This window comes from Falco punctatus (genome assembly GCF_963210335.1).
Source record: "Falco punctatus genome assembly, chromosome: 4".
Taxonomy (NCBI): domain Eukaryota; kingdom Metazoa; phylum Chordata; class Aves; order Falconiformes; family Falconidae; genus Falco; species Falco punctatus.
The window spans coordinates 96,810,917-96,829,195 of NC_137583.1; the positions used below are offsets into that span (position 1 = coordinate 96,810,917).

The window sequence follows — 18,279 nt, forward strand, 5'->3', positions numbered from 1 at the left end:
GTCATCAATGATCTTACTAATGATCATAGATGCTGGTGGGGTAAAGTAAATCTGTACATCTGTAGAGTATATACATAAATGTGCTAATTGCATTACAGCAAAAAACTCCAAACGGCCCATAGTTGGAGGTAGCGTCAGCCTATGAAGCAGTGAAAGGGGCTGAAGAAGTCATTTGCTTATTCACAGGGGTATGAGAGCTGACCTTTTACCGTGTAGGGCAAGTCAATAAATGTCTTTGAAATGTAGAATGCACTAGAACGTAAAGGTAGTTTGGAGGGTAGTGTAGAAGGTAATGAATATACTGCACTTGATCTTGGTGAACCTCTTGAAATCTGTTTTGTCCTATATTTTAATTAGGGAAAGGTGATTTTGCAAATGAATATGTGCTGCTCACCTTGTGGAAAAAAAAAATAAAATCCCTGTAGTTCAAATAAATTACTTTGAGCTTTGTCTTTTTTAAAGCACAACAGTTCATCAAATTCACTGGAAAGACAGATTTGCTCGTACCTTTTTGAAATAACCAGTAACTGGCTCTGTTAAAGGCTTACTTCTGAAGTCATGCAAAGCCTAAAAATTATACAAAGGCACAGGTACATGGACAGAAGTAAACATGGGAGAGTGGTATGTATGTTGCATGAAGAGTATAAAAACTCTGCAAGAGTTTTATTTCAGAAGACCACTCTGTGGTTCTCAGTATGCTGCCTTTCATCAGTTTCAAAAATAAAGGAATTCAGCTTTGAAAAGTGTTTCTTCAGAAGAAAAATAGAGAAACAAGTGCTTACACTTCATGTAAAATGAAATACTTAAACTTTGAAACTATCTGTAGTTTTAAAGGGACCAGGAAGTTTCATTTTGTTCCATTAATTCCTGTTCTATGAAGTGAATCTTGTTATAAAAATCTATTGAACAGAAGTTTCAGGTACTGGTATTCTTCTGTACTATGAACCAAAAACTAATTCTGGTGCCTTAAACACAAAATAGCTTTGTGCTTTGTGCTCTCACTTCTCTATTGATACATATTTTTTTTTCTCTTTTTAAAGGTCAGTCGTACGAGATACGGATGCTAGATAATCGGAAAGCTGGAGACATACCAGAGATCAATGGGAAACTGGTGAAGGTGAATTGAAGTTCTGTAGCTCATGTTACTAACAAACCTTGGCTGCTTGGGTATGGAAGGACTAGTTCTTAACCTTACCTGGTCACAGAGGGAAGTGGACCAGCTACTCTGACCAGTAAAGAAAATGGGCACAGTGGAACCTAATGCATAGTTTTATTTCAGGTTTACTGGAAACTAGAAGAATATACCTGTATGCATTTTCCCATTTATTAATGTGTTCATGTTACTTTAGACAACTAAAGGTGAGCTAATCACTTCATGTACCCTTTATGAGGTCTGCAGTCTGATCTGTTTTAAGATGAGATGGGTCTCCACTAAGTGTGTCCATGTCTTTCTGCTGAGTGAAAGGAAGCTGTGATAACAGTGATGGCAAATTTAAGTATATAAAGTTAGTGAGAGAAATTCAATCTAGAAACTGTACATTTTATGGATTATTTTTTTTCTTCCTGTCAGTAGGTGCTTGTTCAGAATGAGTGTGGACTGGTCATGTTTACAAATAAAGAAGTATGAATCCAAATACTCAGTGCATGGAGTACTTATATGTACTGAATACCAAGTTATTTTATGCAAAGCTTATGATCCTAGTTGCCTATAGATTTGTATGTATCCAGCATCTTCTGAGCCATTTCATTGTCTATTTCAAGTGATTAGGAGATGGGGAAGGAAACTAGAGGATCATTTGGAAAGGAGTGGAGGTGTTATGAGCATGTTTCTTAGTAAGTGTTATGGAAAACACATGGAGCCAACCTGTGTTTTTTGCAACGGTGGGGTATTAGAGATGGATGCATAGGGCAACAGATTTCTCTAATTTTGCTGCTCACGGAGCGGTTTGTTCCAGAGCTGAGGTCTTTTTCCTAATTCCAGATTTATCTCCTTGTGCTTTAGCAGAAGGTACTGTGGATCTGAGATATTGTGTGAAGTGTAAGAATGAGGCAGACTGAAAAATTCCCAATTCATGGTACAGATTATGAAAAAGAACTGATAAAGGAGAGAGGTTTGGATTTTTCTTGTAAGCATCTAATGATTTTACCAAATTTGCTGAAAAATCTTATTCGGGTATTGGGAAAGAAGGGAAGAACTTCAGTTAAAGTCTCTTTGGAAGTGGTACTGGTAAATACACCAGAACAGTGTGCCTGTGTGAGGCAGAGTCTGCCTGTCAACTTTGTGAACTTTGGCTGTTTCTATAGTCCTGTGCCTTGTTCTTGCTTTTCTGTGGGATGCTTGTTCAGAGATAATTTCAAGAAGTGTTAAGCACAAGTGTAAAACTGGGATTTGTGAATTCTGTTATTTAACCTTTTACAACCTGGCATGTTGACTTGCTGTAATAAGCATATTGACTATTTGCCCCCTTAGCTGTTATTGCCATGTAGTCGTGCGGTATCATTCTGCTGTAATTTTAGAGGTTTGCGTATTGGTGATGAGCCATTTGGTAGGCAGAATAGGACAAAGCAGTGCAAAAGTTTAAAAAAAGGAAATTTTGTCATAGCAAGGTATTGTAATGCTGCATCGACAGACTTCCCATTTTGAACATTTAAATGCTAAAATCCCAGTACTTTGTTAACAAAGAAGGCATTTCATGTTGGTGAAGGTGGCTGCAGATGTTTCCAAGTTCCAAACTTGCCAGTTTGCAGTGAAAAAGGAGCGGTGTGTTTGTGCACGCACATGTGCGTGTATGTTTTCCGTTATTTTTGAAATAAAACCAAAGAAATGCAATGTATCTTTAAGAGACACTTCATTAACAAGTTCTTGGGTTTTTTGGACGCTTACCTGCTGTTAATACAAATAAGACTGTAGACTAATGGAAAAAAACCCCAAATTTGTCTACGTTTTGTTTGTTCAGTAGCAGTTGATGTGTACAGCATTCCCGCCCTTTGGATGTGCATTCATGCAGCAGAATATGACTAAGTGCACAGTGTACCAGCACTGTCCACGAAAGTATGTGTTGTTGGACAATTGCTTCTAGCTGAGTAACGTTATGGTATTTTTATGATTATATGTCATGGTATTTTTAGATTAATATTTCAGCTAGAATAGTTAGAAAAGTTTGAAAGTTGTTTATTACAGATTTGTTGTAACTATATACTTAAAAATTCTAGGAAGGGCATTTTCTGTCAGTTTCTTAAAACTTTCTACAAAAATCCACAGAATTACCAGTGAAATAAATGGTCAAACTATATTCACTGCTTTTCAGAATAAATGAAGTCTTTTGTGTTTGTTTTCTGAAGTAAGTTGGTGTTGCCGACACAGTGTCGGTACTGTGCTGTCAGTGTTGCTCAGTTCACTGCATCTAATTAATAGTGACCTTTAGAATATGCAACCAGATGTAATTCTCATTTGCATTTTTACCACATTTTTTAGTATCTCCTGTTGCTCAGTTGTATTTCTGTGTTCTGGAATATTTTGGCATAGTGATGGTTGCCAAATTTTTTGCTGTAAGTACATATTTATCAGCACTGTGGCTATTTTGGAATGTTTTAGTGTTTTATCTTCAGGCTGTTTCTAAACATACAGTAACTTTGTGGCTCATCAGATGATCGTTTTCTTCTTTGTCAGAGTATTATAAGAGTTGTGTTCCATGACAGAAGGTTGCAATATACAGAGCACCAGCAGCTAGAAGGTTGGAAGTGGAACCGCCCTGGGGACCGACTTCTCGACTTAGGTATAATTGTTTCTATTTGTTGCCACTGTATGAAATTCAATTTCCAAATTTAAATTGATCATGATCACGTTTACGCTTGGGCTGGTGAAAAAACACATTAGTTTTCTGTATGCTGCTTTGTCACAGGGTGTGTTTTGAATATAAATGTTCTTACCACTTTAATATTCCTTTAAAAACTTTTAAGTGCTACTAGAAGTAAGGTAGCCACTCTGCAACTTTACACATTACTGATCTTTCTAATTTGGATTAGTAAATGTAACAGTAATCGGGAGAATACAGGCAAAAGTGACTTTCTTTAGTAAACTGTGGAAAAGGCACCAATGTGGCTTCTGTGTTTTGTGTAACTTGGTCATTTTTGGTGCACAGGCTGTGTGTGGGTGGTGGGGGAGGAAGGGAATCAAAAAACGCTCTCAAACTCTGAGCACTTTTAATGTTGAGTCTACTAAGATTCTTCAGATGAGTCCTAGAGAAACTTTCTGGGCTTGTGGTCAAGCCGCCGAAGCCCACATTTTTCCATCTTACCTGTGTTTGCTGATGGTAACCTTATATTAAAATTTATTTGTAGTGTTTTCTTGGCATCTGATTATTTTGAAATATCTACTACTTATTTTAATAGATATTCCAATGTCTGTTGGAGTCATTGATATCAAGACAAATCCAAGCCAGCTCAATGCAGTTGAATTTTTGTGGGATCCAACAAAATGTACATCTGCTTTTATTCAGGTTTGAAACTTTACTTGACTGGATGTCTGTGTTTGGTGCATTTCAGGTCACAAACAGTAGTATATTTGCTTCTCTGTTTGTTATTTGTGGGATAGCCTTTAAATACGAGCTCTGTAAAAAACACAGGTTCATAGTTCTAGCAGTGTCCCTAGTTAGGTTTTTCAACTTGATTAGGGTTTCTAAAAGCTTAAAAACAAATTAAATAAAAGGTTTTCAAAAAGCTCTTTGAAGAAAGCTGTCATGGTTAAAATACTTAGTTATACAGAGTATTGGAATCAATTTGTATCCTTCTAAATAACTGTCAATACTGTTTTTTGGGTTTTTTTGAGGCTCACTGTCCTAGTGGCGAGCTTAAGCAAGGATTGGTGTAAGGATACAAAGTGAAAAATGATGTGATACAAAGAGACTTTGAAATCAGACATTCCAAGATGTTTCTTACTGTGTCGAGAGGCTTCCTTGTAGTACGATTTTGATATTCAGGGTAATTGAACATGCTTTCTTAGGAAATTATTTAGGTAGAATGTTCAGGTTTGCATTGGAATTTTTAGCTTTTCTCTCAGATCTGTTTGTATTACAAAAAGGTATACATAAAAAGTTAGAGATAGCAGTGTCTCTTACTGTGGTTGCCAAAATAGGTTAAATTCCATATTGTCACTAAATTGACTCTGATCCAGTACAATCAAAGATGTTTTTTTCTAGAAAGAACTATGTAATTACTAAAATGTAGTCTCCTTGAAGAAGTGTGTGATAAACTATTCATTATTTTTGTTTATGCCCTTTAGAAGAAGTGGTAACAGACTGACTGAAAATTAAACTGGTTCTTGTTATGCAAGTGTAGTTTACTTATTCTAAAGTCTGTAGAACACAGTGTAGCGGCACTGATTGGATACTTAAAGCTTCAATTTCGAGTCTGTGTTTCTCTATTCTTGATAGCCATAGGAAATAAAAAGATAGTATTGTAGTTATTGAGAGTGCAAAGTGTCCATGGTGCTTGGCTCACTTAAAATTTGATAAAGAAGCAAAAAAAATGTTGGGAGTATGGTCTGATGAGATTCATCATAACTCTGTTACACCGATTTTCTGCCCTTAGGTATCTTTTATGGGTATTTCTCGCCTATAAACCCAGTCTTCACTCTGATGTAGCACTTGAGGCAATTACATACTGATTAAAAAGTCTGCTGACTTCTATAAGAAATTTGCATATTTGAAAATACCCTGGTTTCACATGAGATTAAAAACTCTTCCAGTCAGTGACCTTCTGTAGCTTTGGTAATATTTATTACAAGTAACTGAAGTTTTTTCTAGCTATAATACATTGGACAGTAGTATTTTGAAAAAGTTATTGCTATATTCATGATAGATATAGTCGTTATCCACATACATTCTTCTTAAGACCCAGCAAGTTCTTATTTAATAAAAATCTGTAATGACTTCTGCCTTTTTGCAGAGATTTTGGTGACACACTTGCTTGTTTCCCCTCTTCCCTGTCAGTTCAGGTGTAGTGTTTTTGGCATCATTTGCATGTGGGCATGAAAAGGAACCAATTACTTGGGCAGCTTGGTCCTCAGGCTGGGTAATTTATTACTTGTCCTTAGAAAACCCACGATGCTGGTAACACAGTAAAGCTCATGCTGAGAATGGCATTGTAGACAGACATTCTCTAGAATACTTCTGAGAGTCCTTTTTGTTTGGTGGTTGTTTTTTTTCCAGGTACATTGTATCAGCACTGAATTTACCCCTCGTAAACACGGAGGAGAGAAAGGAGTTCCTTTTAGGATTCAGGTTGACACTTTCAAACAGACTGAAAATGGAGAATATACAGATCATCTGCATTCAGCCAGTTGTCAAATCAAAGTTTTTAAGGTAACGGTAGAAAACAGATCCTTAAGTCTCTCAGAAGCTCTCATAAAGATGGGGGACATCTTTATATTACTGCTTGACTTCTGAGATTAGATTTCAATTATAAAACAATTTTCCACTTGCGTTCTTGTTCATGTAACTGTTCATTTTTAGCCAAAAGGAGCAGACAGGAAACAGAAAACAGACAGAGAAAAGATGGAAAAGCGAACTGCACATGAAAAAGAAAAGTATCAGCCTTCATATGACACCACAGTTCTTACAGAGGTAACAAAACAGAATTGCATCTGCTGACTGAGGAGAAAATACATAGATACGGCATATTACTTAGCTGCAGTCTTGAAAGGGTTGGGGAAGAATTAGTTTTACACAAAGATAAGCTTTTTATTTAAAATCATGTCCAGTGAACAGCAACATTAAATTTTAAGATTTTGTTTAGTAAACTGTCGTTTAGGTACTCGATAGATGCTTGTATTAAAACACACTAAGATTGAACGCTATTTGACTGACTGTACTGAACCCTAGAGCAAGTGTTTTGGTACAGATCTAAAAACCTTGCAGCTGAAAAGCAAAAAAAAAAAAAAAAAAAAAAAAGAGGGGGGAATCTAGAGTTTAATTATCTGCCGAATTTGAGCTTCAAAGTCTGTTTTTTTGGAGATGACTGAATTTAAGGCCAGAGCCTCAGTAGGTTTTTGCATTTTCTTTTTATTTAAACATCAGTGAGTTCTATTCAGTTTTCTAAAGATTTCAGAAGTTTTAAAAAGGCTTTTAGATCTTTCCTCACTGTATAATGAAAAGAAATTGATCCAAATCTTTGGTGTTTGTCCAGATGAGGCTTGAGCCTATAATTGAAGATGCAGTTGAACATGAGCAGAAAAAGTCCAGCAAGCGGACTTTGCCAGCAGACTACGGTGATTCTCTGGCAAAGCGAGGCAGTGTAAGGGACTTCTGCTTACCTTTTCATTGTGCAAGATACCTTGTGCAGTGTTAGATATAGGAGAAACTTCCATTATATAAAGTAAAAATATTTTGATTGCTGTGTCTTAATTTTATTCACTTTTATGTATACCAATTTCTCTATGTTTGTTTTCAGCAAAGGAATCCTTCCTAAATCTAACACTTATACTGTTGCAGAGGGACTGTGTAACTTTTAAAAGTCGAGAGCTTTCCATTTATGCGACTTTACATGAAATAGCTTTTTGTATTCCTATATGTGTATAATTAGTGGAAGTAAGAACAGTGGAATTTAGTGTTTTGTTCCGTATTTGTACTTACATTCCATATAAGTTTCCATGTACCTCAGTATTTTTGAAACGCCATGTAGTGTTGCAGATGATTGATCTTTAGTTACTGATTTTTCCTTTACCCATCTACATATTGTGCTCCAAGCAGGTTTAATGCAGTTAAGAAGAGTCAGCACATCTTCATGATGTGTGTCCACTACCCCTGTGTGTGCCCCCCAGACTGAATCTAACATACATCCTGCGCACTCTTCCTGTCACGGGTTAGCATTTTAGGTTTCTTAAATGCTGTTTCTTAAGGTAAATATCATTGAGAACTTACACTTTTCAGATGAGAAACAATCCTGCATCTTCCATTTGGCAAGTTTAAATATCAATTAATAATGTGACTGTGGAAGACAATTATTCGACTGTTCTTGAAACAGGCATATTGTGCTGACAGCTCTTTCTCGGCAGCGCTGAGGCAATGACTGTCTGACTCTTGTCCCTCAGATATTATTAGGTTTTTATTTATGATCTGTGAAAGCGATGTATAAGGTTTAGATTATAAAATACTTCAGTGTATGCCTCTTGTGGTTTATAAGTTGTGTAACTGGGTGGGAGAGAACAAGCAATATTAAGTCAGACGGGTTCTTTGAAGGGTATTTTTTTTTTCCCCCTGAAGCTATTGTAAACACTGAGCTGTCTGAATTTTACATTCTGCTGTTCTTGGTTGTTGTTTTTTTTCTTTGTTTTAAGATGCACCTTTAGGATTCTTTGGCAGTGCAGACACTCTTATTTGTTCCAGGTGGCCCTGGTGGGGAGGTACAGACAGGAGAAAACAGGATTTTATCACTTGCAAAGCATGTCTGAAGCATCTTTTGAGCTGGTCCTTGGAGGGATTTCTAATTCTTCCCCACGCCCCCCCCCCCCCCCCCCCCCCCCCGTTGTTCTAAGCATTTCTTCGAATGATTGTTGCTTATAGGAAGATTAATAGAAAAAGGTATTTTAAAAAGTTATGACAAATCCCTTTTCCAGAGTAGGACAAACTGTAGCCAAAATGATACCTGAAAGTTATCTAACCTCTTCTTAACAATCTCTTGAAATACTAAGCTTCTGTGAATGGGATCATTACCTTAGTTGTAGTGAAGAAAAACTGAGATAGGACAGGTAGTACTGAATATCTTTCCCAAAGCACTCACAAAAGATAGTGTGTGTATGTTTATTTCTTCACTTCTTGCTTGGCACAAAGGGTGACCCACATTTTGAAATAACAGCTGTGTACAGCGCTCTAGTTCTCTTAATTGTGCAGCTGACTGTTTCTGTTCTGCATTTACCCATAACAAAATGCTGTCTTGGGATCATTTGGCCTGTTTGTTGAGACCATTTTGAATGTTATTCCTGTAGGATGAAATGCTTTCAGCCTTGCTAACTTGGTATCATCTGCAGATTTAACACTTAACCTCTTCCATCATGGCAGTGATTTTTAGCATTAGCAAAATTAGTAGAAATCACCAAAGCCATAAAAAAAAAATACCATGAAACACTTATTTTTGCTGTATTCGTAGTGAAGTCTTGGTAACCACTATACACTCATTAAGTACCGTTTTGCACTGCCTGAGTTGATCTAGAAAAGGAATGTCTGTTCAACAGCTTAAGGCCGACTCCTCAGCTGTTCTCTTCTGTCACCAGACAGGCCTATTCTAGTGGGCCTTGTAAATCTGGACAGGGGATGGTGCATGTTTCTATTTAGAACAGTTTTGTCCTTGCAAATCTGTTCCCAAAGGTAGCCATCAGAAAGTTTGGCCATTATCAGGCTTACCTCCTGTGTGCAGATCAAAGGTACCGTATGTGCAGTGCAGTTGTCATAGAGGGGCTTGGACACAAAAACCGAAGACCTGCTTCACGTCTAAGAATAAGAAGTGATACTGTTCTACATATTATGTCTTGATTTATGATGGATCTTGGGCTTTGTGTGTCCTGGGAACTGTAGCTTCATTACAGAAGGAAAACAGGATTGTTTGAAGTGTATTTTTCTTGATGAAGTCAAGAGTGCTGGCTGTTACTTAGCCAGTGCTGCTTCCTAGATGCTCAGAAATAGTTTTCTGTTATCTTTCCTTGAATTCCAGAAATATAGGTTGATCCAATCTATAGTTTGCTTCCTTTTTAAGGCTGGGTATTGTTATCTTCCTCCTACACCTAACCTGTTTTACAGGCTGTCTTTTTTTGTTCCTTGCTTTTTGCATCTCAATTTATATGTTGGCTTTTTTATTTTGTCCCTCCAAGGTTCTGCTGTTGTATTTGCTGGATATTTCTGATTTGGTTTCTTTTTTTTCTTCCTGTATGACTTCTTCCAGCTCAACCACAATCTGATTTAGACGAATCGGTTGCTTACTGTGCTTCCTTCAGGAAACACTGAGCCTAGTATCTTCTCTTTCCAGTGTAATTTGTATGTGATTTTAATACAGTACATATTCCTTCTCATTTGTTTTCTTAAGAATGCCATCTTGATACGCTTTTCCATTGCTCTTTTTTTATTCACCTGGTGTTTCAAAATTCAATGCATCCACTGCAATTTCTGCAGTATTTATCTTGGTATTTTCCAGATAGAAAGACACTGTTATATGTCCCAGGCTAGACTATAGAAGGCTACAGTTTGATTAAGCTTAGTCAAATGGTATTTTTTTGCAGAAAGAGCTGATGATAGGGCACATGGAAGACAGAAGACTTGCAGGTATAGATCCTGAAATAAATTGGAACATTAAGTTCTGGACATGAAAGATTGGTGCAGAAGTTAAATACTTCCTCAAGTGACTTAAATTTAGAATATAAAACCTTCTGGAGTACGAGTACGAGTACGAGTCAGAAAGTGGAGTCGGAGCAAAACTAATTTAGCAACATAAGCATGTAGTATTTCTTTGATTTGTTTCTCCTTACATCTGTATTTCATATAGCAATTATCAGTGCAGTAGCATACAGAGTATGTCACATGGGTGACTTCACAGATGTAGTTTTGGGAATGACTTCTTTACTTCAGTATTCATAACAAATTAAGTCTCTATGTGCAGAAGGTTTTCCACTTTGCCAAAAACAGCTGTGGGTGTTTGAGGCAAGAACCCTGCGTTTTATAGGTTCATTGAAAAAGCTGTATGCTGTTTATAATAAAACTGCTGCTTTGATCGCTAAAGATGATACTGTGTGCCCAAGTAGTAAGTCTGATTTGGAGTACAAATTAGACTTAATATATTTTGGTTTCATGTTTACTTGGTATTTCAATGTAGTATGGAATTACTTGCAAAGTTCAGTTTTACTCTCTTGTAAAGCAAGAATTTGGGCAGATTCAGGTAGATTGGAAGTAGGAAGGGAGATGACATTAAATGGTGGCCTAGAATAACTTGAGATTTTGCAGTTCTTCAGAAGTTAAGAACATTGTAAGCTTAAATGCTGCATATCCTGAATCTGAAAAGTCATATTTAGAAAGATTTCCTATGTTCCTTTTTAACTTAATAAAACCATTGGTAAACAGTTCATAACTTCATTCATGGCCTATACAAAAGGATGTTAGAGATCTGAAACCAGAATAGTTTTCTCCTTCTCAAGAATTAATCAGTGTTTGGAAATCAGACATGATCTCCAGAGTGAGTTGTATCAGTATACTAGTAATGCAAGGCAGTTAGTCTTGAGACCTCAGAACCCAACATATTTAGAAATTCACCAGGATATATTTGTTGTTCATTACAGGTAAACATACAGTGCCAGTCTTTCCTGTTCTGTGATTGCTTTTTACAGAGTTGGATGCTTCCTTGTGACAGGGTGATGTTTTTCTCTTAAGTTTATGTTTAGTGGCCAGGGACTTCTGTATTAGTATCATTAGCTAGCTGAATGTCCTTTGGTTAACTCAATTTTGGGCTGAAGAATGTAAGAAATATCCTGATTGATGAGATCACGATTCTGCGAAGTCTAGCGTTCCGTCCCTGGCAGTGGTGATTGCAGATGCTGTTTCAGGCCCATGCCACTTTGTGTGATCCATTCCCCTGGTAACCCCCTCGGTGTCCAGAATCATCATGCAGGCTGTTAGAAAGCACATCCCTGCTTAGTCTTTTTCATGTTAATGGAGTTGATGCCCAGGCACTTGTCTAATCCTGTTTCTGAATCTGATGTTTTTGGGAAGTGTGGGTCAGAATGATTTTGAAAGCATAAGCAGCTCGGGTTAATTGCTCGAAGATGCTTGAATATGTTCTGTTACCTTTTTTTTTCCCCTACATGCTAGGCTTTCTTGTTCCTTGAACCTTTCAGAATTAAGTATTGCAGTATCCAAATACTCATTTTTTCCTCCCAACCTGTAGGACAGAAGAAAGGAGAACTGAGCCAATAGGCATGCTGCAGTAGTACTGTAATTACTACTGCTACTACTTTTTATGGTTTTTAACTAACTGATTCAATCTCAGTGGATAGTCTAACATTTTTGCTGGAAGAGGAGACAAGGTAGGAAAGTCTGTTTATAGAAGAAAGGCTACTTGCTTCGGGTTGAGATTTTCTACGCGTTTCAAATGTGCTTCTTTTTGTATTGGAACTCAAGAGTTTTGTTGTGAACTTCAGCTGAGTCTGAAGGACAGAAACATGAACTGCAGTACATGCCTTGGGAATGGCTCAAAAGCTGTTCTCTGACACCAGCGCGTTCTTCCCTGCTGCTGAATTTAAATCTATGTGATGAACAGAATCTTGTCATGGAATAGTGGCTAAGGATGTACAGCTTGCATCTGTGTGTCCAGATCAACATCTTGCATTAAAATTCAGGGAGAGAATGTCAGAATATTAAAGAAAATTAATTATGCATTCAAAATACTTCGGAAGAACAAAGTCAACATTATTATGTTGAACTTTTATTTTAAAATTATGACTTTGGACCAATAATTAGAGAGTGAAGGCCTCCTTGAACTACCTGTTGTAATATAATATCTATGAGATTAACGATAAAATGAGCTTGAGAAGAGAGACAACAGATGGGAATATACAGAATAGCACTGTTTGTAGTCTAAAGGGTGGCTCTGACTATGATAATCAAAGCCAGCATGTACACAGTGGCTAGCAAAAATACTGATTTGAATCAAATATCAGACAGATCAATGATTTTCCCGATTTCTAAGCTATTGGCGTGCAAGATGACTATTTTTAAATTGTCTACGTTCTGCTGCAGAACTTGGGCTCTTGCTCTGACAAGTGAAGGCTGGAGTCCAGCACAGAAATAGTTAAATGTTTTACAGAAGATTGCAGCTGGTGTTGCACTTATTTACTGTTTCCCCCAGATAGTGAAAAGGTCTTTCAACACAAAGTTGTTGAAACATTTTCCATTAATATTATATTAGGTCATACTTGTTCCCTTCCATCCCTCCTCCTCCCCCCTACAAGGCTATGATATAACTCTGAAAATTTCCTTACAGGGTATTTAGCTGGTGCATAAGTATATCAGAAATCTGTTGTTTTAACAGGCATGGTCTTCGCTTACTTTGTCTTGGGAAACTCACTTGTTTTAATCTTGTCTGATTGTCTTTGAACATACAAAATCTCTTTATTCTTGGGTTTTTTTTAAATACTGGATTTGCAGTAGTATTGCAAACACTAAGAGTTAGTCTCATTTTCAAGGGCTCTATCACGATGCTTTAAAAAAATACCTAAAAAAAGTGGGACCAAATTGGACAGCTGGCTCCTCATACACTTGTGATGACTTAAATTTATGTATAAAAATTCCAGTTTACCAAGCAGTTTAGAGAAAGTAGTACATGTAAGCATCATTTTAGTCCTGCAGCAAATCAATAAAAAATTTCCAGTTCACAAAACTTTTCAACTGAAAATTCCATTTGTATTTAATTGTTCTCAGGGCAGGTACATTACATTTACCCACAAGCTTCATAGTTTTACTTATTGCTGAAAACCTATTGTCAAGTTGTGATACCTGCAGTTTAAACAGCCCCTTCATCCCTTTTAGGATGGAAATAATTTTTTTCAGCAGATGGCTTGGGGTGGGTTGGTTGGTTGGTTTGTTCTAAACGGAGTAATCTGTACAGGTCTTCTGTCAGTTCCACCACAAATACCTTCATCTTGTTGACAGAAGACAGTATAAATAGGAATCTTCATGAAAGAACAAGATAAAACAGAACTGATTTTAACTTGGAGTATCTGCATGCAATGTGTGGGACGGAGGGAATCATTATTTGGAATTACAACTCAAAATTCTCTGTGGATAAAACCCTGGCTTTAAACAAAAGAAGTATGCATTAGAGTAAAAAAAATGTATTGTCAAGAGAAACTTAAGTTCTAATTCTTTATCTTCAGTGTTCACCATGGCCTGATACTCCTACAACATTTGTAAACAACAGTCCTACTCCTGCTCCAACTTTCACCTCTGCTCAGCATAATACCTACAGTGTCCCAGACAGGTGGGTTCCTTTTCTGTACCCTAATTGAAGATAACATTTTAAAATCAGGCTTATTCAAAAGTGTTTTCTGAGTAACAGAAACTGCTTTCTGGTTCTGCTTTGGGGAGTGAGAGATTGTTTTGACCTATGTATTTAGCGTTTGACACTTGCATCACATGATTCAATTATAATGTGATTACTTCTGCTTCTTCAGTTTTCTTTTGTACTATACATCGTTGAAAACTTCTTGTCCTTTGTCGTATAGCAAATACTTTACTTCTTTAACTGTTCTAATTTAGTCCTTGACTATGGAAACTAGTTTTTTTCAGTAAGAACAGTCTTTGTGCCCCTCATATACAATTAATACAATTTGCAAGGAAACCCCTGACAATTATCTTTACAAGATTTTCAACAGAAATTGTATTGGTAAAAACGTTCATTTTGTATTGAGGCCTTAACCTACTGTGATCAAACTTGTGTGCTCAATGGATGATTTACAGTGGTATTGTCTCATCTATATGCTTTTGTTTTGTCTGCCTTGTATTTTACTACCTCTTCCTCGGTCACCTTTTAAGACAGTTATGTGGCCGTATAACCTCCTGAGTGGTGGTAAAGCTGCTTCTGCAGTTGATAAAAGAGTACACGGAATAGGAACCAGATCACTTGCATATTGAAGTGTGATACTCTTGCGAGTTTAATTGAACTTCGCTCTACGCAGTGTTTAATTTGTCTTTCAACAGTGGTATTTATTGTTTTGGGAATTCCAAGTTATTTTTCATCCATGTTTAAATATTTTGCTTAATAAAATTCTAGTAATGCTGTTTTCTTATCTGTAGCAATTCTTCCTCCCCAAATCATCAAGGAGATGGAACCTCTCAAGGGTCTGGAGATGTGAGTATTTCCTTTCTGGTATCGATCATGTCTATATTTGTGTATTTGTGTCAGAACATTTGATTTATACATATCTTGGTATTAATAGGTACTGGGAAAGTGTTTGGCTGCGGGACATTTTTTTCAATGGTTTTGTCTTTGGTTTTGGCGTTGTTTTTAATATCCAGTTATGTCCAATCTTGTTTCTTGCAGCAGCTTCATCCTTCAGCCACAATCCAGGAAACTCAGCAATGGTTGCTCAAGCATAGGTTCTCTACCTATACAAGGCTTTTTTCAAATTTCTCAGGTATCTGTAGTTTGCTTTTTTATTTAGAGTGTTGATGTCAGTGAGTAAGTTTTGTGTGGGAAAACAATTCTCTAAAACCAAAATTGCATTGATATTTATTGTAATTTACTAATTTGCTTCTTAAATGTCGAGTTTGCATCATAAGGTGTTTTTTTCTACTTTGTTTGGTACAAATCCAGCCTAACAGCCAAAAGTGAAGCTAAATTCTTTTTTCTTGATGATAGTTCCCAACAGCATTTTATCCCTGACCAGTCCTTTTGAGAAAAACGGACGAGTTTGGTGAGTCAGACCAGCAGGCTCTTTCTCCATGCTGTTTCCTAATGGCAGCCAGTAGGCAATGATCTCAAAGAAAGTGCAAGGACTTGTTCACATCTGCCCCATGTCGTCAGATCTTTTCATAGGAGTTAGATTTATTTGTAGTATATGAAGCTTTCATCCTTCCGAACTCCGAAGCTGTGGATAGTAGTCTAATTCATAGAAACGGCAAGTTCTTTTTTGTACTGAATTCTGCTTCAGTGCCATGCAACGGGAGAATCCCTTTACTTAGGTGTATTTGTCTGGGTGTTTTTTCATTTCAGCAGAGTATCTGGTTGCTCTTCCTTCAGTGTGGGTCAGTGTAGTTTCCACTGTATGTATGGAAGCAAGAAATGGCAATAGGTGCACTGTCTGGGGCTGTGGTTTGCTCTTTGCTTCTTTAATCTTCTGCGGAATTGTGCAGTGGGTGGCATGACACAGTACACACCATGAGTAGAGTTCCTTCTCAGGTTTTTTTTGGTGACACATGATGGGGAGAACATGATGGATGACACCTGCTTCTTAGCTTAGCTCATGCTTCTGCCAGAATTCCCTTTGTACCAGGCATCTTCCCTGGCTGGGGTTGTATTTCTCTTAATTCCATCTGGTAAGGATTGCAGCCCCTCTGACATACAGATGCTTTAATGTGGTGGTCTTGACATCTGTAAGACTCACTTCATCTTTTCTGTAGGTAATTAATTCTCTTTGCAGCCGCCTAATGTTTTCTGCCTAAAATGCATAGTTTTCTTCTATGATATACAAGTTCTGAGAAATAAACTCGTTTAGCCTTTCTGAATGAGCTGTGAAGGTGTCATCCAACCCCGAGGAAGGAAGTTATGCAATCTCACTAATGAATGAGCCAGTATTTCGCAGTACCATCCTCAGCAAACAGTATGGAAACATGGTGTTGATAGAAATTATTTATGTATAGTTCCAATGACATCAATATGGGCAGCAATAACTAAATTTTTGTAAGTTACTGCTAATAATAATAATAATACAGCAACACAATATAAATAACTAAAATTTTGAGTTCCCAGGAGTCCACAATATTTTGCTATACATAGGCAGTATGACTTCTGCAAATAAAAACTGACCACACATTGAGATGATAGGCCTCTGGAAAGCTTTTGGCACATAAGAACATGATTTCCATGAGGAAGAAAACTCCAAAATAACATTTGCAATATGTAAGAACCACTTGGCACTCGTCCTGGGTTTCCCTCCTCAGTGTGGCTTAGTGCACCTTCTAGCAAAGCAACCTGCTCTTGTACGGCAGTGGGCAGCACTGCGGCAAGCTTCTCTGGCACCAGCAGCATCGACCTGCTCATCAGGACTGACACACTGAGGCTCCTTCGTTTGCATATAAAATGTGTAATATAAAATATAAAATAAAAGCTCCTTAGCTTTTCTTTTAAATACCCTGGACCTAATGGAAAAGCACAGTATTTTCTAGTCAGCCCTTGCAGTGTTGGAAATTGATTGTTCATTCTGCTGCTGCCGCTGCTGCTGGGTTTGTGTTATAATTTTTTTTTTGGTGTGTGTGTTTTAATTGCAAAGCTTTCTCGATAAACTCGGTACCAAATTTCTGACAAAGACTCTTGGAAAACTTCTGAACGGTTCTCCTCTTTCATTATTATTTTTATATGTTTATAGAAGTCAGATGCTAGCTGGCTGATAGATTTTTTTTTTTTTTTTTTTTTTTTAATTTTTTTTTTTGAAGGAAGAGGTGTAGTGTATGTAACTTTTAGTATACTTCTTCAGGTATGGTGTTGGTTTTTTATTATAGTATTTAATGGCTATGATGACAACTTTATTTTTGCTGGCTTTTACCTATGCATTCCTAGATTGCCTGTGGAGTATTTTCACAAATAAGCACTATAATTTTTTTCCTGTCCTCCCACTCTAGTATAGTGACTGATTTTTCAGACAGTTGTTTCCTTTGTTGACACCCATGCCTAAGGAGGTATCCTTTCTAAGAAGGATCCTTCCTTCCGTTTTGTGTTTAGATCTGCTTAGTATCTTCTATTGAAGCTTCCTTTTCTAAAGTTAATGTTCTGGGAAGCAGTTATTTTCACAGATCACTTATTCCACGGATCATTTAAAAAAAAAACCACCTGCTTTTGGATGGAAGTATCCCACAACCAGGATTCACCCCATAGGCTGCTGCTGTTTGACCACACTGATTTCGTGATGCCAGCCCTCAGCAGGATCTTCTGTAAATGAGCACATTGTAGTAACTTCAGTGCATAGGGCATCTGACGTGTTAGTTGAATGCCTGGGATGATTCACTGAGAAACCATCAAGTATCTTTGCTCTGTATTTTGCGTGTGTTCAAAATAGACTAATCTGGGTAGCAGTTAAAACTTGAAAGACATTGTCTTGATACCGAGCGTTCGTCTGGCTCTATAGAAATAGTGTGCCTTGCAGACTTAGTGCTTTTTCAAAAATGTGAACGCCATCAAGTGAAACTAACCACCTTTGGAAAACTGGTCATCTTTTTCTCAGTGCTAGCTAGTGCCTATTCTAGATTTTACTTGCTTGTGTTTGCAGGATTCCTTTTTTTATAATAGTGGAGTTTGTTATTCTTGGTTTTAAATGAACATACGATTTATTCTAGAAAGTATAGATGTTCTAAAATAATCTTCATAAAATCCTCATGTGTTTTTCCAGGTGCTGATTTATTAAAGCTGACAAGAGAAGACCTGGTACAAATCTGTGGTCCAGCCGATGGCATTCGGCTATACAATGCACTGAAATCCAGGTAGTGTGTTGAACGTGAGGTTGAGTGGGTTTTGTTCTGTCATTTACTGGAA

General features: G+C 37.2%; 1 protein-coding gene across 4 annotated transcripts in view; it reads left to right on the top strand.

The window, feature by feature from the left end:
* Positions 1-18,279, top strand: part of UBP1 (upstream binding protein 1) — a 38,427-nt gene that overhangs the window by 14,110 nt on the left and 6,038 nt on the right. Inside the window, exons 3-12 of one of the 4 annotated variants that reach the window (XM_080385906.1) lie at positions 1,041-1,117; positions 3,671-3,776; positions 4,393-4,499; positions 6,210-6,362; positions 6,513-6,623; positions 7,186-7,293; positions 13,910-14,013; positions 14,829-14,883; positions 15,079-15,169; positions 18,137-18,227. In XM_080385906.1, coding sequence (XP_080242032.1) covers positions 1,041-1,117; positions 3,671-3,776; positions 4,393-4,499; positions 6,210-6,362; positions 6,513-6,623; positions 7,186-7,293; positions 13,910-14,013; positions 14,829-14,883; positions 15,079-15,169; positions 18,137-18,227 — 1,003 coding nt within the window. Of the gene's footprint in view, positions 1-1,040; positions 1,118-1,279; positions 1,360-3,670; positions 3,777-4,392; positions 4,500-6,209; positions 6,363-6,512; positions 6,624-7,185; positions 7,294-13,909; positions 14,014-14,828; positions 14,884-15,075; positions 15,170-18,136; positions 18,228-18,279 lie in introns of those variants that run through there. The other 3 variants (XM_080385905.1, XM_080385908.1, XM_080385907.1) reach the window with 3 other exon arrangements.